This window comes from Pseudoliparis swirei, chromosome 10 (genome assembly GCF_029220125.1).
Source record: "Pseudoliparis swirei isolate HS2019 ecotype Mariana Trench chromosome 10, NWPU_hadal_v1, whole genome shotgun sequence".
Lineage (NCBI taxonomy): Eukaryota > Metazoa > Chordata > Actinopteri > Perciformes > Liparidae > Pseudoliparis > Pseudoliparis swirei.
The window spans coordinates 672,997-698,781 of NC_079397.1; the positions used below are offsets into that span (position 1 = coordinate 672,997).

Genomic DNA, 25,785 nt, shown 5'->3' on the forward strand with positions numbered 1-25,785 from the left:
TTAACTCATTCCAGACGTTCAGGCTCCATCTTCAAGACATTTATTTACATGTTTTAAACAAGTTGAGCATTTTGATGCAGATCAAACAAAACATGAACTTATTGGTGAGTAAACGATGAAGATGAAGGTTAAGAGGGCCTTCTTCATGTGACACCTGACTTATTGATTAACAGAACTCCATTGATTAGCGATCGGAGAAGAAACAGGAAATAGAACGTTAGAACCTCAAAGCCTGAAACGTCTCGGAAAGGTTCTCCACTGAGACCCAGGGATCCGGTTCTAGGTTCCTTAAGGGGTTCTTGGTTCCTTTAAGGGGTTATTGGCTCCTTTAAGAGGTTCTAGGTTCCTTTAAGAGGTTCTAGGTTCCTGAAGGGGTTCTTGGTTCCTTTAAGGGGTTCTTGGCTCCTTTAAGAGGTTCTAGGTTCCTGAAGGGGTTCTTGGCTCCTTTAAGAGGTTCTAGGTTCCTTAAGGGGTTCTTGGTTCCTTTAAGGGGTTCTAGGTTCCTTTAAGAGGTTCTCGGTTCCTTTAAGGGGTTCTTGGCTCCTTTAAGAGGTTATTGGTTCCTTTAAGGGGTTCTAGGTTCCTTTAAGAGGTTCTCGGTTCCTTTAAGGGGTTCTTGGCTCCTTTAAGAGGTTCTAGGTTCCTTTAAGAGGTTCTAGGTTCCTTTAAGGGGTTCGAGGTTCCTTTAAGAGGTTATTGGTTCCTTTAAGAGGTTCTTGGTTCCTTTAAGTGGTTCTTGGTTCCTTCAGAGGCTCCGCTGTGGTTTCAGAGGTCAAACAAGGCCAATAGTTCTCCAGGTAAACACAACACAGCTTCCACATTATTTACACCATCAACACAGAATATGTACAACAGAAGAAGAAGACGAGGTCGTGGTCTGTTGACCTTTAACCTCTCAGACCGCCGTCCAGCGTCAGAGTCCCGAACCTGAAGGAAACAGTCACAGGATCACTTCCTGTCCTTGGTTTAGCTTAGCACAAACACTGGAGGCAGGGGGAAACTGTTAGCATGGCTGCCAAACAAGGTAACTAACCAACCAGGTAACTGACCCACCAGGTAACTCACCAACCAGGTAACTCACCAACCAGGTAACTAACCAACCAGGTAACTCACCAACCAGGTAACTCACCAACCAGGTAACTAACCAACCAGGTAACTGACCCACCAGGTAACTCACCAACTAGGTAACTAACCAACCAGGTAACTAACCAACCAGGTAACTAACCAAACAGGTAACTGACCCACCAGGTAACTAACCAACCAGGTAACTCACCAACCAGGTAACTAACCAACCAGGTAACTAACCCACCAGGTAACTAACCAACCAGGTAACTCACCAACTAGGTAACTCACCAATCAGGTAACTCACCAACTAGGTAACTAACCAACCAGGTAACTCACCAACCAGGTAACTAACCCACCAGGTAACTCACCAACCAGGTAACTAACCAACCAGGTAAATCACCAACTAGGTAACTCACCACTCAGGTAACTCACCAACTAGGTAACTAACCCACCAGGTAACTCACCAACCAGGTAACTAACCAACCAGGTAACTAACCCACCAGGTAACTAACCAACCAGGTAACTAACCCACCAGGTAACTCACCAACCAGGTGACTAACCCACCAGGTAACTAACTAACCAGGTAACTCACCAACTAGGTAACTCACCAATCAGGTAACTAACCCACCAGGTAACTCACCAACCAGGTAACTAACCCACCAGGTAACTCACCAACCAGGTGACTAACTCACAAGTCACACTCCAGGCTAGCAGTTCCCCCCTGCCTCCAGTGGTTGTGCTAAGCTAACCCTGTATGCTAACGGGCTGACCTCTCCAGGAAGTGGTTGTGCTAAGCTAACCCTGTATGCTAACGGCTGACCTCTCCAGGAAGTGGTTGTGCTAAGCTAACGCTGCATGCTAACGGCTGACCTCTCCAGGAAGTGGTTGTGCTAAGCTAACGCTGCATGCTAATGGCTGACCTCTCCAGGAAGTGGTTGTGCTAAGCTAACCCTGTATGCTATTGGCTGACCTCTCCAGGAAGTGGTTGTGCTAAGCTAACCCTGTATGCTAACAGCTGACCTCTCCAGGAAGTGGTTGTGCTAAGCTAACGCTACATGCTAATGGCTGACCTCTCCAGGAAGTGGTTGTGCTAAGCTAATGCTGCATGATAACGGCTGACCTCTCCAGGAAGTGGTTGTGCTAAGCTAATGCTGCATGCTAATGGCTGACCTCTCCAGGAAGTGGTTGTGCTAAGCTAATGCTGCATGCTAACGGCTGACCTCTCCAGGAAGTGGTTGTGCTAAGCTAACCCTGTATGCTAACGGCTGACCTCTCCAGGAAGTGGTTGTGCTAAGCTAACGCTGCATGCTAACGGCTGACCTCTCCAGGAAGTGGTTGTTCTCTGCCAGCTCCTTGACGACGCCCTCCATCTCCTCCTTCAGCTTCTTCATCCTGTAAACAAAGTCTTTGTAAACATGTTGACGTGTTTACTAAACAACTCCTCAGGTAAACATCTCGTTCCTCTCGCTAACGGGTTGAGGCCTCAAACCACAGGAAACTCTTCATAGCCAATATGTTGTGAGGTGTGAAGGTGAAGATGATGAAGGTGATGAAGACCCACCCCAAAGTCATCTCCACCAGCGTGTTCTGGCTCAGGTAGGCCTGAGGCTTCATCCCACCGGACACCAGGGGGAGAACCTTCTGGGGCAGCTGCTCCTGCATCTAGAGAACCACACACACACACACACACACACAGACAGACACAGACAGACACACACAGACACACACACACAGACACACACACACAGACACACACACACAGACACACAGACACACACACACAGACACACACACACAGACATCAATGAAAAGAGATCACCATGACATGTGACCATGACATGTGACCATGACATGTGACCATGACATGTGACCATGACATGTGACCAAGACATGTGACCATGACATGTGACCATGACATGTGACTATGACATGTGACCATGACATGTGACCATGACATGTGACCATGACATGTGACCATGACATGTGACCATGACATGTGACCATGACATGACCATGACATGTGACCATGACATGTGACCAATGACATGTGACCAAGACATGTGACCATGACATGTGACCATGACATGTGACCATGACATGTGACCATGACATGTGACCATGACATGTGACCATGACATGTGACCATGACATGTGACCAAGACATGTGACCATGACATGTGACCATGACATGTGACCATGACATGTGACCATGACATGTGACCATGACATGTGACCATGACATGTGACCATGACATGTGACCATGACATGTGACCATGACATGTGACCATGACATGTGACCATGACATGTGACCATGACATGTGACCATGACATGTGACCAAGACATGTGACCAAGACATGTGACCATGACATGTGACCAAGACATGTGACCATGACATGTGACCATGACATGTGACCAAGACATGTGACCATGACATGTGACCAAGACATGTGACCATGACATGTGACCATGACATGTGACCATGACATGTGACCAAGACATGTGACCATGACATGTGACCATGACATGTGACCATGACATGTGACCATGACATGTGACCAAGACATGTGACCATGACATGACCATGACATGTGACCATGACATGTGACCATGACATGTGACCATGACATGTGACCATGACATGTGACCATGACATGTGACCAAGACATGTGACCATGACATGTGACCAAGACATGTGACCAAGACATGTGACCATGACATGTGACCATGACATGTGACCATGACATGTGACCATGACATGTGACCATGACATGTGACCAAGACATGTGACCATGACATGACCAAGACATGTGACCAAGACATGTGACCATGACATGTGACCATGACATGTGACCAAGACATGTGACTATGACATGTGACTATGACATGTGACCATGACATGTGACCATGACATGTGACCAAGACATGTGACCAAGACATGTGACCATGACATGTGACCATGACATGTGACCATGACATGTGACCAAGACATGTGACCATGACATGTGACCATGACATGTGACCATGACATGTGACCATGACATGTGACCAAGACATGTGACCATGACATGTGACCATGACATGTGACCATGACATGTGACCATGACATGTGACCATGACATGTGACCAAGACATGTGACCATGACATGTGACCATGACATGTGACCATGACATGTGACCATGACATGTGACCATGACATGTGACCAAGACATGTGACCATGACATGTGACCATGACATGTGACCATGACATGTGACCATGACATGTGACCATGACATGTGACCATGACATGTGACCATGACATGTGACCATGACATGTGACCATGACATGTGACCATGCGACCATGACATGTGACCATGACATGTGACCATGACATGACCATGACATGTGACCATGACATGTGACCATGACATGTGACCATGACATGTGACCATGACATGTGACCATGACATGTGACCAAGACATGTGACTATGACATGTGACCATGACATGTGACCATGACATGTGACCAAGACATGTGACCATGACATGTGACCAAGACATGTGACCATGACATGTGACCATGACATGTGACCATGACATGTGACCATGACATGTGACCATGACATGTGACCAAGACATGTGACGCGACATGTGACCATGACATGTGACCATGACATGTGACCATGACATGTGACCATGACATGTGACCATGACATGTGACCGCGACATGTGACCATGACATGTGACCATGACATGTGACCATGACATGTGACCATGACATGTGACCATGACATGTGACCATGACATGTGACCATGACATGTGACCATGACATGTGACCATGACATGTGACTATGACATGTGACCATGACATGTGACCATGACATGTGACCATGACATGTGACCATGACATGTGACCATGACATGTGACCAAGACATGTGACCATGACATGTGACCATGACATGTGACCATGACATGTGACCAAGACATGTGACTATGACATGTGACCATGACATGTGACTATGACATGTGACCATGACATGTGACCATGACATGTGACCAAGACATGTGACTATGATATGTGACTATGATATGTGACCATGACATGTGACCATGACATGTGACCATGACATGTGACCAAGACATGTGACCAAGACATGTGACTATGACATGTGACCATGACATGTGACCATGACATGTGACCATGACATGTGACCATGACATGTGACCATGACATGTGACTATGACCTCATCACCTTGATGGCCCTCTCCATCAGCATGGTGACCTCCTTCTCGATGGTGACCAGCTGACCCGACAGGCCGAGCAGCTGCTTCTTCACGTGGTGAACCTTCCTGAAACACAACGGGAGGTCAGCAGATGTCATGATAGGTCTTCAGAGGTCATGATAGGTCGTCAGAGGTCATGATAGGTCGTCAGAGGTCAGCAGAGGTCATGAGAGGTCCTGGTTGACTCACCTGAGCCACTCCTCGCTCTTGGAGATGAAGAGGCGGTACTTCATGGCACATTCCTCTGTGAACAGAGACCGGGCCTTACTGGCATGGAGCACCAGCTTCTGCCTGAGGACACACATTACACACACATTACACACTACACACATTACACACACATTACACTGCACATACACACATTACACACTACACACACACACATTACACACCACATTACACACACACATTACACACACACACATTACACACACACATTACACACACATTACACACACACACATTACACACATTACACACACATTACACACACACATTACAGACATTACACACACACATTACACACACATTACACACATTACACACACACACACATTACAGACATTACACACACATTACACACTACACACACATTACACACACATTACACACACACATTACACACACATTACACATTACACACACACACACACTACACACACACACATTACACACATTACATACACACTACACACACATTACACACCACATACACACTACACACACACTACACACTACACATTACACACTCTCATAACTGGAGCTCACTTGTCAAACTTATGGATCTGTTCCTCGTTGTACGGCAAACCTGGAACACAAAACATCAAAGACACACACAGGGGTATTGATCAGCAGGGGTATTGATCAGGATGGTTATTGATCAGCAGGGGTATTGATCAGGATGGTTATTGATCAGCAGGGGTATTGATCAGGATGGTTATTGATCAGCAGGGGTATTGATCAGCAGGGGTATTGATGAGGATGGTTATTGATCAGCAGGGGTATTGATCAGGATGGTTATTGATCAGCAGGGGTATTGATCAGGATGGTTATTGATCAGCAGGGGTATTGATCAGGATGGTTATTGATCAGCAGGGGTATTGATGAGGATGGTTATTGATCAGCAGGGGTATTGATCAGGATGGTTATTGATCAGCAAGGGTATTGATCAGCAGGGTTATTGATCAGCAGCGGTATTGATCAGCAGGGTTATTGATCAGCAGGGGTATTGATCAGGATGGTTATTGATCAGCAGGGGTATTGATCAAGATGGTTATTGATCAGCAGGGGTATTTATCAGGATGGTTATTGATCAGGATGGTTATTGATCAGCAGGGGTATTGATCAAGATGGTTATTGATCAGCAGGGGTATTTATCAGGATGGTTATTGATCAGCAGGGGTATTGATCAGCAGGGGTATTGATCAGGATGGTTATTGATCAGCAGGGGTATTGATCAGGATGGTTATTGATCAGCAGGGGTATTGATCAGGATGGTTATTGATCAGCAGGGGTATTGATCAGCAGGGGTATTGATCAGGATGGTTATTGATCAGCAGGGGTATTGATCAGCAGGGGTATTGATGAGCACGCCGACGACACCCAACTCTACCTCTCATGCAAGACCATCACCTCAGTCACCCATACCACTCTCACCACCTGTCTAACCGAAATAAAATCATGGATGCAACAGAACTTTCTCAAACTCAACTGCAACAAATCTGAAATACTCATCATCGGCCCTAACTCCCTCACCCGCTCCGCCCAGACAATCTCTCTCAATATCGATGGCTCCATCGTCACCCCCTCCACCAAGGTCCGCAACCTCGGCATCATCCTTGACCCCACCCTCTCTTTCCTCCCCCATGCCAACCACGTCACCAAAACAGCCTTCTTTCATCTCAGGAACATCGCACGCCTCCGGCCCTCCCTGTCCCCTCCACCATTGAAATCCTCCTCCACGCCCTCATAGCATCAAGACGTGATGACTGCAGCAGCTCCTCTACGGCTCCCCAACACAATCATCAACACACTTCAATGTGTCCAAAACTCTGCCGCCCGTCTGCTCACCTCCACCAGACGCTATGAACACATCAGGTCCTCCACCACCTCCACTGGCTCCCGGTCAAGAACAGGATAGACTTCAAGCTTCTACTGATCACCTACAAAGCCCTAAACATGGCCCCTCCCTATCTCTCTGACTCCTCCCCCTCCACGCTCCAACACGTTGCCTCAGGTCCGCCGGCACAAACACTCTGAAGATCATCAGGACCAAGCGCCGGACCTTCTCGGCAGCTGCACCCCCCCTCTGGAACGCTCTCCCCATCCACATCCGTCAGGCTCCCACCCGACCTTTATTTAAGCCCTCAAAACACACCTCTTCCAAATTGCTTTCACCTGCTAATCCCTTCCCCCGATACGACTCATACAGCTTCCCCAGTTTGTTTTCCTTTCTTTACGTTACTGTTCCCGTTTGTTCGTCTTGTCTGCTATCTTTTGTTTGTTCTGTCTGTCTCTTGTTCCCTGTAAAGCGTCTTTGGGTGTTTAGAAAAGCGCTATAGAAGTCCGAATTATTATTATTATTGATCAGCAGGGGTATTGATCAGGATGGTTATTGATCAGCAGGTGTATTGATCAGGATGGTTATTAGTCAGCATGGTTATTGATCAGCAGGGGTATTGGTCAGCAGGATTATTGATCAGCATGATAAACAGGTCTCACGTCTCTCAGCTTTGTCCTTCTTGAATTGGTGGTAAACAGCTGTGATGGCGTCCAGCAGAACTTTGATCTTCTCCACACTGAGGACACAAAACCACCTGATGTGTACAAGTACTCTGTCTACAAGTACTCTGTCTACAAGTACTCTGTGTACAAGTACTGTGTACAAGTACTCTGTGTAGAAGTACTCCAGACTCACTTCCTGTCCTCGGGGTGCGTCCCCACTTGTTGGAGCCAGCCGTCCGTCAGCAGTCCTCCAGAGACGAACTTGTTCTTCACGTCTTGAGATGTTCGCTCTATCGGCTCCAAAGACACGGAGATCTAGAGTACACAGTAAGAACACAGAGTACACAGTAAGTACACAGAGTACACAGTAAGTACACAGTAAGTACACAGAGTACACAGTAAGAACACAGAGTACACAGTAAGTACACAGAGTACGTAAGTACACAGTAAGAACACAGAGTACACAGTAAGTACACAGAGTGCACAGTAAGAACACAGAGTACACAGAGTACACAGTAAGTACACAGTAAGAACACAGAGTACACAGTAAGTACACAGTAAGAACACAGAGTACACAGTAAGAACACAGAGTACACAGTGGCACAGGTGCACAGTGACAGTGAAGTGCACAGTAACACACAGTACACAGGTGCACAGTGAGGTACAGGTGCACAGTGGTGCACAGGAACACAGAGTGCACAGTGAGTACACAGAGTACAGTGAGACACAGGTGCCCAGTAGTACAGGTGCAGTGAGTAAGCACAGGTGCACAGAGTACACAGGTGCCACAGGTGCACACACAGTGAGACAGGTGCACAGAGTACACAGTACACAGCAGCACAGGAACACAGGTGCACAGTAAGAACACAGAGTACAGTGACACAGTGCACAGTAAGTACACAGTGGACACAGGTGCACTAAGTCACAGTGTGCACAGTGGAACACAGTGTACACAGTAAGAACACAGTAAGACACAGTACACAGTGGTAGTAAGAACACAGAGTACACAGTAAGCACAGGTACACAGAGTGCACAGAGTACAGGTACACAGTAAGTACACAGAGTACACAGTGCAGTACACAGGTGCACTAAGTACACAGAGTACACAGTAAGTACAGTGCACAGTAAGAACACCACAGTGGAACACAGGTGCACAGTAAGGTGCACAGTGGAGACACAGTACACAGGTGCACAGTGGTACACAGCCAGTGAGTGCACAGAGTACCCAGTAAGTACACAGAGTACAGGACACTAAAGTGCACCACTACACAGTGGCACACAGAGTACACAGTAAGCACAGACAGTACACAGGTACACAGTGCACAGTAAGTACACAGGCACATGGTACACAGGTGCACAGGAGCACAGTTGCACAGAGTACCCAGTAAGTACACAGAGTACACAGTAAGTACACAGTAAGTACACAGTAAGTAAACAGAGTACACAATAAGTACACAGAGTACACAGTAAGTACACAGAAAGTACACAGAGTACACAGTAAGTACACAGAGTACACAGAGTACACAGTAAGTACACAGTAAGTACACAGTAAGTACACAGTAAGTACACAGAGTACACAGTAAGTACACAGAGTACACAGTAAGTACACAGTAAGTACACAGTAAGTACACAGAGTACCCGTGGGGGGGTAGAACTCACTCGGAGAACTTTCTTGTGCATGTCGGAGATCTCGTTGTATTCTGATGACATCAAGCTGGCCGGCATCAAGGCCTCGAACCTGCTCCGGGGACAGGAAGTCACGTTACTGGTCTCTGGTCGACAGGAAGTCACACGGTACTGGTCTCTGGTCGACAGGAAGTCACACGGTACTGGTCTCTGGTCGACAGGAAGTCACACGGTACTGGTCTCTGGTCGACAGGAAGTCACACGGTACTGGTCTCTGGTCGACAGGAAGTCACACGGTACTGGAGGAAGTCACACGGTACTGGTCTCTGGGGTCTCTGGTGGACAGGAAGTCGGTCTCTGGGACAGGAAGTCACACTGTACTGGTCTCTGGTGGGCAGGAAGTCACACGGTACTGGTCTCTGGTAGAAGTCACGTACTGGTCTCTGGTAGTCACACGGTACTGGTCTCTGGTGGGCAGAGTCTACTGGTCTCTGGTCGACAGGAAGTCACACGTTACTGGTCTCTGGTCGACAGGAAGTCACACGGTACTGGTCTCTGGTCGACAGGAAGTCACACGGTACTGGTCTCTGGTCGACAGGAAGTCACACGTTACTGGTCTCTGGTCGACAGGAAGTCACACGGTACTGGTCTCTGGTGGGCAGGAAGTCACACGGTACTGGTCTCTGGTACTGGTCTCTGGTCGACAGGAAGTCACACGGTACTGGTCTCTGGTCGACAGGAAGTCACACGGTACTGGTCTCTGGTCGACAGGAAGTCACACGGTACAGGTCTGGGGGTCTCTGGTCTCCAGGTCTGGGGGTCTCTGGTCTCCAGGTCTGGGGGTCTCCGGTCTCCAGGTCTGGGGGTCTCCGGTCTCCAGGTCTGGGGGTCTCCGGTCTCCAGGTCTGGGGGTCTCCGGTCTCCAGGTCTGGGGGTCTCTGGTCTCCAGGTCTGGTCTCTGGTCTCAGGTCTGGGGTCTCTGGTCTCAGGTCTGGGGTCTCTGGTCTCCAGGTCTGGGGGTCTCTGGTCTCCAGGTCTGGGGTCTCTGGTCTCCAGGTGGTCTCTGGTCTCAGGTCTGGGGGGTCTGGGGTCTCTGGTCTCCAGGTCTGGGGGTCTCTGGTCTCCAGGTCTGGGGTCTCTGGTCTCAGGTCTGGGGGTCTCTGGTCTCTCTGGGGTCTCTGGTCTCCAGGTCTGGGGGTCTCTGGTCTCCAGGTCTGGGGGTCTCTGGTCTCCAGGTCTGGGGGTCTCCGGTCTCCAGGTCTGGGGGTCTCTGGTCTCCAGGTCTGGGGGTCTCTGGTCTCCAGGTCTGGGGGTCTCTCTCAGGTCTGGGGTCTCAGGTCTGGGGGTCTCTGTCTGCAGGTCTGGGGGTCTCTGGTCTCCAGGTCTGGGGGTCTCTGGTCTCCAGGTCTGGGGGTCTCTGGTCTCCAGGTCTGGGGGTCTCTGGTCTCCAGGTCTGGGGGTCTCTGGTCTCCAGGTCTGGGGGTCTCACAGCTGCTCGGTCCTCTCCAGGATCTGAGTGCTCAGGCTGCACAGAGTGAAGACCTCAGACTTCTTGTGGAGGATCTCACTGTAGTCCTCCTTCATGAGCTCTCTGGGGCACAGAGTACACAGAGTACACGTTAAGTACACAGAGTACACACAACGTACACGTTAAGTACACAGAGTACACGTTAGCTTCATGTAAACAGCAAGTGAGCCCCATGTAAACAGGAAGTGAGCTGCATGTAAACAAACAGGTCTGAACTCACATCAACCCTCGGACTCCTTTCCTCACCAGCTCCTGATAAACCAGCAGAGACTCAGCGGTTTTCCACAAATGTCCGACGTCCCCCGCAAACGTCTGGAGGACAACAACAACAACAACAACAACAGTCAGCACGTTCACCTCCAGATGAATATCACCTGGAGGCCATCTGGACGCTCACCTTGGCGTAGCTGGCGTCCAGGTCCAGGTCGTAGCGCGGCTGCACTTTGGGAGGACTGGCTGCATCGGGGATCAAAGGTCAACAACAGGGGTCAAAGGTCAATGTCGGGGGTCACCATCGGGGGTCAAAGGTCGGGGATCACCATCAGGGGTCAACGGTCAACGTGAGGGGTCAACATTGAGACGCGTTCTCTGACCTTTGGTCCCTCTTCATCTCCACATTTATGATGTAAGAATGATCGAAACCCGTAAACCATGTTCTGGTTCTGGTCCGGCTGACCCGGCACTATGAAGCGGCTCACGCCCGCGGCGCCCCCGCCGGCCACCGGGGGGCGCTACCTACGGTCCTCGAAGATGAGTCCCACGGTGGCGACGGCCTCGCGGCTGACCAGCATGATGGGGTTGTCCCTGGAGGTCTTGGGGAAGCTCTTGGCCTGGCGGCCCGGCTCCAGCAGCAGCCGCCGGCCCTCGTACAGCAGCTCCTGGTTGTGCAGCGGGATGCTGGTGCGGCGGGACATCAGCTCCTGGAACAGCGCCGCCCTGTGGACACGAGGGGGAGCGCTCAGGCCCAGTGCATGCTGGGAAGAGGACAGATCCTTACAACACATTTAAATATGTTTACCATACCATTAATTACATTTTTAAGATAAAGTCAAAATATTTTTATATCGTGTAGAGCTCACGTGTTGTACTCGTGGATGTACAGGTGGTGCAGCGTGTGGTAGGCGTGTGGTAGGCGTGTAAGAGGCGTGTAGCTCACGTGTTGTACTCGTGGATGTACAGGTGGTGCAGCGTGTGGTAGGCGTGTAAGAGGCGTGTAGCTCACGTGTTGTACTCGTGGATGTACAGGTGGTGCAGTGTGGTAGGCGTGTAAGAGGCGTGTAGCTCACGTGTTGTACTCGTGGATGTACAGGTGGTGCAGCGTGTGGTAGGCGTGTAAGAGGCGTGTAGCTCACGTGTTGTACTCGTGGATGTACAGGTGGTGCAGCGTGTGGTAGGCGTGTGTGGGCGTGTAGCTCACGTGTTGTACTCGTGGATGTACAGGTGGTGCAGCGTGTGGTAGGCGTGTAAGAGGCGTGTAGCTCACGTGTTGTACTCGTGGATGTACAGGTGGTGCAGCGTGTGGTAGGCGTGTAAGAGGCGTGTAGCTCACGTGTTGTACTCGTGGATGTACAGGTGGTGCAGCGTGGCCTGCTGCAGGCTGAACACGTAGACCACCGTGCGGTGCAGGATGTCGTTGGTCTCGGCGAAGAACTGATCGAAGCCCCAACACTTCTCCTGGTCCGCCTCCAGGATGTTGGCGAGCACCGGGGTCAGCAGGCTCTGGAGACCCCTGAGACCAGCAGGGACCAGACCTCATGGATCCTCTATCGGCACGGAACCACCTGAGTCCAGGGGTCCTGGTCTAGGGTCCTGGTCTACTGGTCCAGGTCTAGGGTCCTGGTCTACTGGTCCAGGTCTAGGGTCCTGGTCTACTGGTCCTGGTCTAGGGTCCTGGTCTAGGTCCTGGTCTAGGTCCTGGTCTAGGTCCTGGTCTAGGGTCCTGGTCTACTGGTCCAGGTCTAGGGTCCTGGTCTACTGGTCCAGGTCTAGGGTCCTGGTCTACTGGTCCTGGTCTAGGGTCCTGGTCTACTGGTCCTGGTCTACTGGTCCTGGTCTAGGTCCTGGTCTAGGTCCTGGTCTAGGTCCTGGTCTAGGTCCTGGTCTACCTGGACAGGCTGCAGGACGTGGGCATCTCGGTGCTCCACTCGATCTTCCCGTTCTCACACTTCTGGTGACCTGAGATGGAGCCGGAGGGCTTCTCCGTGATGATCTTATACCTGAGGAGAGGAGGAGCAGGTCAGAGGGGCTCCTCCTGCTCCTCCTCTCCTCCTCCCTCCTGCTCCTCCTCCCCTCCCTCCTGCTCCTCCTCTTCTTCCTCCTCCTCTCTCCTCCTCTCCTCTCCTCCTCCTCCTGCTCCTCCTTACATGACCTCCTTGTTCCTGCGTGGCCCCTCAAAGGGCCTGAAGGGGAGGCTCCCGGATGCTGCGTGGTAGAAGGTGACCCCGATGCTCCAGAGGTCGACCGTGGCCCCGTACTTCTTCTGGTGGTCTTTCCTCAGCACGGCACGCTCGTACATGTCGGGGTGCTGCGCACGGAGGAGGGGCCAGGTGAGTCCGGTCCCCACAGGTGAGTCCGGTCCCCACAGGTGAGTCCGGTCCCCACAGGTGAGTCCGGTCCCCACAGGTGAGTGAGTCCGGTCCCCACAGGTGAGTCCGGTTCCCACAGGTGAGTCCGGTCCCCACAGGTGAGTCCGGTCCCCACAGGTGAGTCCGGTCCCCACAGGTGAGTCCGGTTCCCACAGGTGAGTCCGGTCCCCACAGGTGAGTCCGGTCCCCACAGGTGAGTCCGGTTCCCACAGGTGAGTCCGGTCCCCACAGGTGAGTCCGGTTCCCACAGGTGAGTCCGGTCCCCACAGGTGAGTCCGGTCCCCACAGGTGAGTCCGGTCCCCACAGGTGAGTCCGGTTCCCACAGGTGAGTCCAGAGTCCTCCAGGGGGACCAGGACTCCCCAGGTCCAGGACCCCCCAGGTCCAGGTACTCACCAGGTACTCCTCGGTGCCGTACAGGGACACGAACTGCTCGTCGTCCTCCAGCTCCCTCGCCGCCCCGAAGTCGGTGAGCTTGTAGACGGCGTGGCCGTCGTCCCCGATGACGCGCATGATGTTCCCCGGCTTGATGTCGCGGTGCACGATGCCGTACTCCCTCAGGTGGTTCATGCCCGCCACTGCAGGAGCAGAGCGGCGGGTCACCTGGTACCGACCGGTCACCTGGTACCAGCGGGTCACCTGGTACCGACCGGTCACCTGGTACCGGCCAGTCACCTGGTACCGACCGGTCACCTGGTACCAGCGGGTCACCTGGTACCGACCGGTCACCTGGTACCGGCCAGTCACCTGGTACCGACCGGTCACCTGGTACCAGCGGGTCACCTGGTACCGACCGGTCACCTGGTACCAGCGGGTCACCTGGTACCGACCGGTCACCTGGTACCGGCCGGTCACCTGGTACCGACCGGTCACCTGGTACCAGCGGGTCACCTGGTACCGACCGGTCACCTGGTACCAGCGGGTCACCTGGTACCGGCCGGTCACCTGGTACCGACCGGTCACCTGGTACCGGCCGGTCACCTGGTACCGACCGGTCACCTGGTACCGGCCGGTCACCTGGTACCAGCGGGTCACCTGGTACCGACCGGTCACCTGGTACCGACCGGTCACCTGGTACCAGCGGGTTACCTGGTACCAGCGGGTCACCTGGTACCGACCGGTCACCTGGTACCGACCGGTCACCTGGTACCAGCGGGTCACCTGGTACCAGCGGGTCACCTGGTACCGCGGGTCATCGGGAGGCGGTACTGACCCACGTCGTGCAGAACCAGCAGGAACTCGTCCTCCGGCAGCCCGAAGGCGTTGGACGACTCCTCCAGAACCGTGTAGAGGCTGCCACACGGGCAGTACTCCATCACCAGAACCTTGTGACGCGTGTTGGACTGGGGGGAGGGAGGAAGGGGGAGAGAGAGGGGAGAGAGGGAGAGAGGGGGAGGGGGGAGAGAGGGGGGGAGAGATAGAGAGAGAGAGAGGGGAGAGGGGGAGAGAGACAATCACCAGATTCATATCAGACCTTCATCTTTCCCACGCTCCTTGAACACATCAAACTAAGCTTTAAATAATAAAATGTCATCAGAAACATGTATATATATATATATATATATATATATATATATATATATATACACATACACACATGGGTATTTATGTGTGTACAAGTACATCCTCTATGGAGCACTTAAAATGGCTGAAGTATAAATAAATAAATGCTTAAATAAATGTATAAATAAATAAATACAGGAATGAATAAATATAAGTTAGAACTAAATAAATGTATTTCTACATTTCTGTATTTCTTCATTTATTTATTTCTCTATTTATGTGTCCGTATATTCAAATGAGCTGGGCGGTCCGAACCTCATTGTTCAACAGGATTGGTCAAGTCGGGGAGCAAGACAGAAGCAATCGATCCCGAGCACTTGGCCCTGTAGACGAACAGCGTTTATGATGCGTTCTTGTCTGTACATTCTAAATACTACTGTTGTTGAGTCACGGAATGTAATTTAAGGATGTTTTCAGCCCAGAAGTTAGTAGTTTAAGCATCAAATCTGTGGTCGGTTTATCGAGATTCAGCCTAATAAGGATATGCGACGGAGATTTGAGGTTCTGCTGCGCAGTGAGCTCCGGGCGCTCAGCGCGCTGTGTGGCCGCCGAGAGAAGCCTGATCTATATATACAGGACTGTCTCAGAAAATTAGAATATTGTGATAAAGTTCTTTATTTTCTGTAATGCAATTAAAAAAACAAAAATGTCATGCATTCTGGATTCATTACAAATCAACTGACATATTGCAAGCCTTTTATTCTTTTAATATTGCTGATTATGGCTTACAGCTTAAGAAAACTCAAATATCCTATCTCTAAATATTAGAATATCATGAAAAAGTATACTAGTAGGGTATTAAACAAATCACTTGAATCGTCTAATTAACTCGAAACACCTGGAAACACATTTTCAAATGTTTGATTTTGTTTTGCTGTTATAAATCTTTTTTTTTTACTTGGTCTGAGGAAATATTCAAATTTTATGAGATAGGATTTTAGAGTTTTCTTAAGCTGTAAACCATAATCAGCAATTAAAAGAATAAAGGCTTGCAATATTTTCAGTTGATTTGTAATGAATCCAGAATGCATGACATTTGTTTTTTTAATTGCATTACAGAAAATAAAGAACTTTATCACAATATTCTAATTTTCTGAGACAGTCCTGTATATATATATATATATATATATATATATATAGAGAAGCCTGATCTCGGCAGGACTTTTTGAAATGCTCCGCTGGCTCTGACGTCTCCGTAGCGACTAAACATGAGATATAATTAGGTTTTGGAGGATCTAAAGAGCACAACGAGTTTATTATTTATTAAAAGATAACGTTACGTCAATTTGACTGCCGGTTAAGATTCATAGCTTCATATTGTAGCGACCCTGGGTCAGGAAAGCTACGAGACGTTGTCTAGTTATTACCGTTTATTACAACAGGGAACACCGCAACACATTCTACTCCACTGTAAAGTATGTTACAGTGAATAAGTGGAGGAAATTCATGAGCAAGAACAGTTGATGTGGTGACGTCACAAGACCGTCCTGCGTCCTCGAGAGTCTGGACTCCCAAGATCAGACCCCCAAGACCAGAGTCCCAAGACCAGACTCCCAAGACCAGAGTCCCAAGACCAGACTCCCAAGACCAGAGTCCCAAGACCAGAGTCCCAAGACCAGACTCACAAGACCAGACTCCCAAGACCAGACTCACAAGACCAGACTCCCAAGACCAGACTCACAAGACCAGACTCCCAAGACCAGACTCCCAAGACCAGACTCACAAGACCAGACTCCCAAGACCAGACTAACCAAGACCAGACTCACAAGACCAGACTCACAAGACCAGACTCACAAGACCAGACTCCCAAGACCAGACTCACAAGACCAGACTCCCAAGACCAGACTCTCAAGACCAGACTCACAAGACCAGACTCACAAGACCAGACTCCCAAGACCAGACTCACAAGACCAGACTCCCAAGACCAGACTCACAAGACCAGACTCACAAGACCAGACTCCCAAGACCAGACTCACAAGACCAGACTCACAAGACCAGACTCACAAGACCAGACTCCCAAGACCAGACTCACAAGACCAGACTCCCAAGACCAGACTCACAAGACCAGACTCACAAGACCAGACTCCCAAGACCAGACTCACAAGACCAGACTACCAAGACCAGACTCACAAGACCAGACTCACAAGACCAGACTCCCAAGACCAGACTCACAAGACCAGACTCCCAAGACCAGACTCACAAGACCAGACTCCCAAGACCAGACTCCAGAAGATCACGAGTCTGTACTCAGTGTTCTTGGAATTGATAAACGGCTGAAGTCAGAAAGCTGTCTCTGCTAACTTCTGCTAACGGTTAGCTGAGCGAGCTTCAGCTCATGTGCCAGGCAGAAGTAGTCGAGCACAACACACCTGGTGCATCACACTCCTGTGACCAATCATGTTTCAGACAGAGGTTCGGACCGCCCAGCTCATTTGAATATACGGACACGTAAATGTCACACATGAATAAATGAAGAAATACGTGTGGACACATAAATAGAGAAATAAATAAATAAATGAAGAAATACAGAAATATATTTATTTAATGATCCATCCATCCATCCATTCTCATCCGCTTATTCCGGGGTCGGGTCTTGGGGGCAGCAGACCCAGCAGGTTGACCCAGACTTCCCTCTCGCCCGCGACACTTTCCAGCTCATTGTGGGGGATCCCGAGGCGTTCCCAGGCCAGCCGGGAGATGTAATCTCTCCAGCGTGTCCGGGGTCTTCCCTGGGGCCTCCTCCCAGTAGGACGTGCCTGGAAAACCTCTAACGGGAGGCGTCCGAATCAGATGCCCGAACCACCTCAGCGGACTCCTTTCGATGCGAAGGAGTAGCGGCTCGATTCCAAGCTCCCTCCTGATGTCCGAGCTCCTTACCCGATCTCTGATGGTGCGTTCACACCGGACGCGTCGGAAAAATTCTCGACGCGTCTGACGCAAAAGTCTCGACACGCGTCGAAAAAAGTGTGTTTACATCAGACTCGTCGGACGCGTCGGGGGCGGAGTAATAAATGGATCGAGGAACGACAGGACCGCAGAGTACTTCCACTTTAGTGGACCGAGCTGCTCTCCCACTGCGCTGCTCTCTCTCTTCTTCTCTCTTTGATACGTGTCTCTGAGACTTTTCCACCTCCGGCGGCAGATCTCCTGCCATGAAACACATATGCCGGCGGTTGGTTGATAGTAAAGTACAACAAAGAGAATAAAAGCAAATACATACATTCAAAACTTAGCAGGTAGTCCCACGGCTTCTCCGACCTTGTTCCACGCTTTATCTTTATCGCTCCGGTTTCGGTAAGCATAAAGAGTTGTATCGTAGTTCGGTGCCCACAGATGGCGACAATAATCTTTTCCTCCATTTTTTAAACCGGCAGGACGATGACGAGCGGAGCTGCTCAACGCTGATTGACTGACGCAACTATGACTCACGCGTCTTTGCTGCCGGAGTTGGGAAATTTGAACTCGCGCGTCAACGAGCTGCGTCTGTTGGCTGTGTTCGCCCCGCGACAAATCCTCTGTTCTGCTGCTTCAAACGCGTCTGACGCGCTCGCTGGGAAATACGCAGCTTCTACGCAGCTTCTACGCAGCTTCTACGCAGCTTTGCATTGACTTAACATGTAATCTCGACGCACGTCGAAATTTCGACGCGTCCGTTGTGAACACACCATGAGGCTGAGCCCGGCCACCCTACGGAGGAAACTCATTTCGGCCGCTTGTATTCGCGACCTCGTTCTTTCGGTCACTACCCAAAGTTCGTGACCATAGGTGAGGATTGGAACGTAGACCGACCAGTAGATTGAGAGCTTCGCCTTTCGGCTCAGCTCTCTCTTCACCAGACGGACCGGTACAGCGCCTGTTTTACTGCTGCAGCTGCACCGATCCGCCTGTCGATCTCCCGCTCCATCTTACCCTCACTCGTGGACAAGACCCCGAGATACTTGAACTCCTTCGCTTGGGGCGCTCTGTCCCCACCTGGAGGGAGCAATCCACCGGTTTCCGGCAGAGCACCACGGCCTCAGATTTGGCAGTGCTGACTCTCATCCCTGCCGCTTCACACTCGGCAGCAAAACGCCCCAGTGAGTGCCGGAGGTCACGGTCTGAGGATGCTAACAGGACCACATCATCTGAAAACAAAAGAGAGGCGATCCGAAGACCCCCAAACCTGACCTGCTCCACCCCCAGGCTGCGCCTAGATATCCTGTCCATGAAAATCACAAACAGGACCGGTGATAAAGGGCAGCCCTGGCGGAGACCAACACCCACCGGGAACGTGTCTGACTTACTGCCGAGGATGCGAACACAGCTCCTACTGCAGGCGTACAGAGACCGGATAGCCCGTAGCAACGGGTCCGGACCCCATACCCCCGCAGCACCCCCCACAACAATCCCCGAGGGACCCGGTCGAAAGCCTTCTCCTAGTCTACAAAACACATGAAGACTCCCAGGACCCCCTCGATGTCCTGGTGATTTATAACTTATATTTATTTATTCCTGTATTTATTTAGTTATTTATACATTTATTTAAGCATTTATACGCAAGTTATTTTAAGTCCTCCATACTCCTCCACTATAGATACATATATGTGTGTGTTCTAATGTGTTTATAAGTGTGTACTTGTGTGTACTAGTACCTCCTCCTCCACGGCGAACAGCTTGACGATGTTCTTGTGGTTGAGCTTCTTCAGGACCTCAAACTCTCTCATCTGGACGTCCAGCGGCCGCAAGAAGGACAGGTTGTTGAACACCTTCACGGCGTACAGGTCCCCGGTTTTCTGTAGACCAGGACCACGTTAGGACCAGACCAGACCAGACAAGACTAGACCCCTAAACATATACAGGACTGTCTCAGAAAATTAGAATATTGTGATAAAGTTCTTTATTTTCTGTAATGCAATTAAAAAAACAAAAATGTCATACATTCTGGATTCATTACAAATCAACTGAAATATTGCAAGCCTTTTATTCTTTTAATATTGCTGATTATGGCTTACAGCTTAAGAAAACTCTAAAATCCTATCTCATAAAATTTGAATATTTCCTCAGACCAAGTAAAAAAAAGATTTATAACAGCTGAGTGTTTGTCAAGGCTCAGGAAACCCTTGCAGGTGTTTCGAGTTAATTAGACAATTCAAGTGATTTGTTTAATACCCTACTAGTATACTTTTTCATGATATTCTAATATTTAGAGATAGGATATTTGAGTTTTCTTAAGCTGTAAGCCATAATCAGCAATAAATCAGAATAAAAGGCTTGCAATATTTCAGTTGATTTGTAATGAATCCAGAATGCATGACATTTTTGTTTTTTTAATTGCATTACAGAAAATAAAGAACTTCATCACAATATTCTAATTTTCTGAGACAGTCCTGTATATATATCAGGCATGAAAACGGGTCAGGGGTGAAAAAGGTGAGGAGGATAGGCGCGGGGGGTGACTTCCACGAACATCGATGTTGGACGTTGTATGATAATCTATAGGTCCTCCATTCTGACACCAAGTCAGTGATGGGGCCCTATAATACTATAATAATAGTAATATTGTGTATAATATGTAGGGCTGTGAAACGATTACAATTTGTAATCAGGTTAATCACAGGTTTCTGTGGATTAATCATGATTAATCACATATTACCGATATTCTCGGTATATTTTGTGAGAACATAGAGATTTATGACAAAAGACGGATATATACATTTATACATTCTTCTATACAATGGTGCTGCAACTCAGCAGTTATTTAGCAGTTTTCTTCCATATGGAACATTAATACATCTTCATCCTAAACAGAATGTTTAACCCTCCTGTTACCTTCGGGTCAATTTGACCCCATTCAATGTTTAATGTCTGTGTTCTTTAAATCAATTTGACCCCAGGCTGTTTTTCACTGTGTCAAACATATAAGAAATATCAACTTTTTTATTTATTTAAAGGGCTATTTAGGTAGTCAACAAACAAACATAAAGTACCTCACACTTAAACTTGGGAAGCAATATTAATTCTAATAATTTTCTGGAGGTTTTAATTGCTGGGGTCAAATTGACCCCGAGGGTAAAATATGTTAGTAAATGTAAAGGTAACAGGAGGTTAAACAGAACATGTTTCTCTTGTTTGTCAACCATTAACTCCACCATGACACAATCTAAAGGCCTCTAGTCTTCCTCTAGCAGCTGCTGAGGCAAACTGACTGTGTGGGTTTTCTTCATGAACTGGGCCGTGATGAAAGGGACGGCGGGGACACCGCTGCAAAGCTGAAACCTCACCGGCCCGGACACGGGGACAGATTGACAAGTGACTTTTTTTTGCTCGGTCCGATGCGCGCACGGAGCTCTGTGGCGAGCGAGACGGAGATCGATAAGTGTTAACGCAACGCGAAGAGACAGAAATGACATGCTGCTGTGGAGATACGATCAACAACAGACGTTTAGTTTAATAAAAGAACAAAGACGTGCTCTAGAGAACATGTCAGGGGCAGGGATGGATTAACCAACGGGCCTGCGGGCCCAGGCCCAGGGCCCATGAGGCTCAGGGCCCTGGGCCTGAGCCTCAGACGCCGCTGTGATTAACATTGTATTGAATATGATGATATGATGATGATATGACACGTGCGCCGTGGCGGGCTAGAAGTCAGTCATGTCGCATAGTCATGTCAGGGGATAATGGTCCTACTGAGGATGGATTACATAGCGGGCCCCCCCTACGGGGCCCCCTGCCAGGCCAGCTCAGGGTCCCGCTTGAATCAATCTCGCATGATTAATGACTTTATATTATGATGATGATATGATGATATGGCCACGCATATTGTAGTCAGATCATAATTTAATCATTATATATCTGCTCGCTGTGTTGTATCCGTTGTTCCATATCCACTGTTCATGTTTGGCGTTGGCGATTTTTAGCTGACACTGGCAGGGCCCATGGCCCAGGGTCCATGGTTTCTTAATCCGTCCATTAAGCGGCCAATCTCTTTAATGTCATGCGATCTACCGACACTACGCCGCGATCGACTGGCAGGTCGCGATCGACGTGTTGAGACCCTGATCTACAGGAAGTAAAAGTCGTAACAAGGTTTCCGGAGGTGAACCAGCGGAAGGATCATTACCGATGAACAGACCGTCTGCATGAGAGCGGACAGAGTTCAGGTTGAAGTGGTGGATTGGAAGCTCATTTTGCGCATGCGTTAAATGCGTTACAAAAAGTAACTAATTAATCCTGTAATTTAATCATAACGCGTTAATGCGTTATTTTTCACAGCACTAATAATATGGTCATTCATGAACCAACTTCCTTTTTTTGTTGTTGGCGTGAACAAGTCTTTAAGTCTTGTGCTCTGCTGAGCCTCGAGTCTGTTCCTCGAGTCTGTTCTGCCTCTACCTGGTTGTCACGATCTTCTCTACCATACCTGCCATAAATATCATGATACAATACCATAAAAACAGTATACCATAAATACGATACTGGTATATTTATCTATAATAGTAATAAATAAAACATCTGTATGGTTCACTTTTTACCAACTTTTTCAACACTTAACAAATGGCAGTAATATTAGTATTAATACAGCAAGATATGAATGAAACTACATGGAGCCATCATAGCATTGATGATACACTATGAGGCCGTTAGTCTCTGACCAGAGGATACAGAGTTCATCAGGAAGAGCAGCTGGAGAGTTACAGAACTTAAACATTTCACTTCTGGCATCTTTTTTTATTTGTATTTTTAAAGCCGAAAATTCCGCCACTTAACGCCTCTCGCTGTGAGCGCTGCGCGTGCAAACAGCTCGACACGGAGCAGCGCGTGCGCTCTGATCGCTCTTTTAATGAAGTATCGATACTAAAGATATGCTAAATCACATCGCTCTTAACATACGGGTACTTTGTTAGCATCGCTACACCGTGCAGCGTGACAGCAGCAGAAGTAGCGGCTAACATACAAGCTAACCTAAACCACCAAACGATGAAGACATCTTGACGCTGATTGGCCGAGACGCGACACGCCCCATCAAAGATGTTCTATTGCGAAGAGCACCCACTCCACATTTTCTCCGTGTCCCACTCCAATCTCATAAACGCCGGCCGGCCAATTGCCCCCCCCCCCCCCCCTACCCCAAAACAAAAACTCTTCGGATCTACACGATTCACGTAAGTCACCCATTTTGGTTTAAAAACGGCGAATTTCGCCGAAAGGTGAGGGATTCTCATGCCTGATATATATATAAACACATATATATATGTTTATATATAAAGGATCAAACTGTTCCAAGCTGGTTCTCATCATTGCCCATGTGACTCTGTCCCGGCCTGTGATTGGCCGTGAGGGAGTCAGGTGACCCACCTTGTGCCGGCCCCGGTACACGTTGGCCGTGGCCCCCTGACCCAGCAGGTCTGAGATCAGCCACAGGTAGTTGGTGGTGCTCTGCATCCTGAGGCTGGATCCTGAAGACACACTCAATACCATCAATGATCAATAATCCATAATCAATGATCAATACCATCAATGATCAATACCATCAATGATCAATAATCAATACCATCAATGATCAATAATCAATACCATCAATGATCATTACCATCAATGATCAATAATCACTGATCAATAATCATTACCATCAATGATCAATACAATAAATGATCAATACCATCAATGATCAATAATAAATGATCAATAATCACTGATCAGGGTGGTTAGTGGTGTTAGGGCTCTCCATGTTTATAAATTATATATTTATATTATTTGTGACATATTTAAATGTATTAATTAGTGCTGTGAAAAATAACGCGTTAACTCAGTTAATTAAATTACAGGTTTAACAAGTTATTTTCTTTAAACTCATTTAACGCATGCGCAGAATGAGCTTCCAGTCCGTCTGTTGTTGGTCGTCTCTCCAGCAGCGTGTCATTCTGTCTCTAGTGTCGCGTTAACACGACTCCGATCTCCGGCTCGCGCGCCGCAGAGCTCGGATGCCGGCGTGTGCGCGCACATCGGGACGAAAGAAAGTCACAGCCCTAGTATTAATATATAAATGTGTATATTAAATATGTGCATTTATACATTTTATTAAGGTAAATGTTTTGTAAGTATTTTAATTTACATATTTATTATTCTTACATTATTTAATAGTAAATGACTATAAATTAATAACTATAATGACCTCTCCTTTATGTTTATTATATTATTAATAACTATAATGACCTCTCCTTTATGTTTATTATATTATTAATAACTATTATGACCTCTCCTTGATGTTTATTATATTATTAATAACTATTATGACCTCTCCTTAATGTTTATTATATTATTAATAACTATAATGACCTCTCCTTTATGTTTATTATATTATTAATAACTACAATGACTTCTCTTTCATGTTTATTATATTATTAATAACTATAATGACCTCTCCTTAATGTTTATTATATTATTAATAACTATAATGACCTCTCCTTTATGTTTATTATATTATTAATAACTATAATGACCTCTCCTTTATGTTTATTATATTATTAATAACTATTATGACCTCTCCTTAATGTTTATTAGATTATTAATAACTATAATGACCTCTCCTTTATGTTTATTAGATTATTAATAACTATTATGACCTTCTTTATGTTTATTATATTATTAATAACTATAATGACCTCTCTTTTATGTTTATTATATTATTAATAACTATAATGACCTCTCCTTAATGTTTATTATATTATTAATAACTATAATGACCTCTCCTTTATGTTTATTATATTATTAATAACTATAATGACCTCTCCTTAATGTTTATTATTAATAACTATAATGACCTCTCCTTAATGTTTATTATATTATTAATAACTATTATGACCTCTTCTTTATGTTTATTATATTATTAATAACTATAATGACCTCTCTTTTATGTTTATTATATTATTAATAACTATAATTTCCTCTCCTTTATGTTTTATTTCATAAACATTCGAAAGTAATTTAATATTAACAAATGTGAAAATGGAAGTAAAATAAAGTTTCCGTCTCGCGACGTAACCTCTGCTGACGTCATCACGTATTCGTGACGTCACGGTGCGCAGGTGGGAAATTCCCGTTTCGAGGCCCGAAGCAACGGAGGACCGAGTGAAGGCGCGAAGGACCGGGACCGGGACGACGGTGACGTCATCACTCGTGTTCCGGGGCTCCTCCTCTCACGGCCGAGCCCGGAGCGGAAGCAGCGACGCTAGCTCATCGATACACAAACACACGCAGCGGAGCGGCTGGTACCGAGCACCGGGGCCGGTACCGGGCACGTCGAGCCTCGCGGCGCCGCCGGTACCGACGCGTCTCTACCGGGTTTTCTCTCTTAAAACGAGCCGTTTTACTTCCGTTGGTTCCTCACCTTCTTTCGCTGCTGCGGAGTGCTCTGCTTCCGCTGTCGCCTTGACACGTGACGGGAGCG

At 48.0% G+C, this 25,785-nt stretch overlaps 1 protein-coding gene across 2 annotated transcripts; it reads right to left on the reverse strand.

Annotated features, from left to right (window-relative positions):
* Positions 1-24: 24 nt before the first annotated feature.
* On the reverse strand, positions 25-25,772 carry tbk1 (TANK-binding kinase 1). 2 transcript variants are annotated; one of them, XM_056424811.1, is made up of 21 exons: positions 25,726-25,772; positions 23,694-23,794; positions 19,991-20,131; positions 15,010-15,139; positions 14,193-14,374; positions 13,576-13,736; positions 13,318-13,428; positions 12,762-12,941; positions 11,952-12,148; positions 11,610-11,668; positions 11,433-11,524; positions 11,174-11,275; positions 9,718-9,796; positions 8,252-8,373; positions 8,056-8,132; positions 6,103-6,142; positions 5,524-5,625; positions 5,304-5,400; positions 2,627-2,721; positions 2,386-2,457; positions 25-927 (listed from the first exon to the last, which is right to left on the reverse strand). In XM_056424811.1, the coding sequence occupies exons 2-21, from the start codon at positions 23,778-23,780 to the stop codon at positions 888-890; spliced, it is 2,166 nt and encodes a 721-aa protein (XP_056280786.1). In that variant the 5' UTR covers positions 23,781-23,794; positions 25,726-25,772; the 3' UTR covers positions 25-887. The 2 variants fall into 2 exon arrangements, with proteins under 2 accessions (XP_056280786.1, XP_056280785.1); XM_056424810.1 differs by having other exon boundaries at positions 2,627-2,727; positions 25,726-25,771.
* Between the last annotated feature and the right edge of the window lie 13 nt (positions 25,773-25,785).

Excerpts from the sequence above, each read along its gene's own strand:
- tbk1 (XM_056424810.1), bottom strand. The coding sequence starts at position 23,780 with ATGCAGAGCACCACCAACTACCTGTGGCTGATCTCAGACCTGCTGGGT. Across the intron at positions 20,132-23,693 it reads TGTACCGGGGCCGGCACAAG|AAAACCGGGGACCTGTACGC; the intron begins GTGGGTCACCTG and ends CCTGGTCTACAG. Across the intron at positions 15,140-19,990 it reads TGTTCGCCGTGGAGGAGGAG|TCCAACACGCGTCACAAGGT; the intron begins GTACTAGTACAC and ends CCCTCCCCCCAG.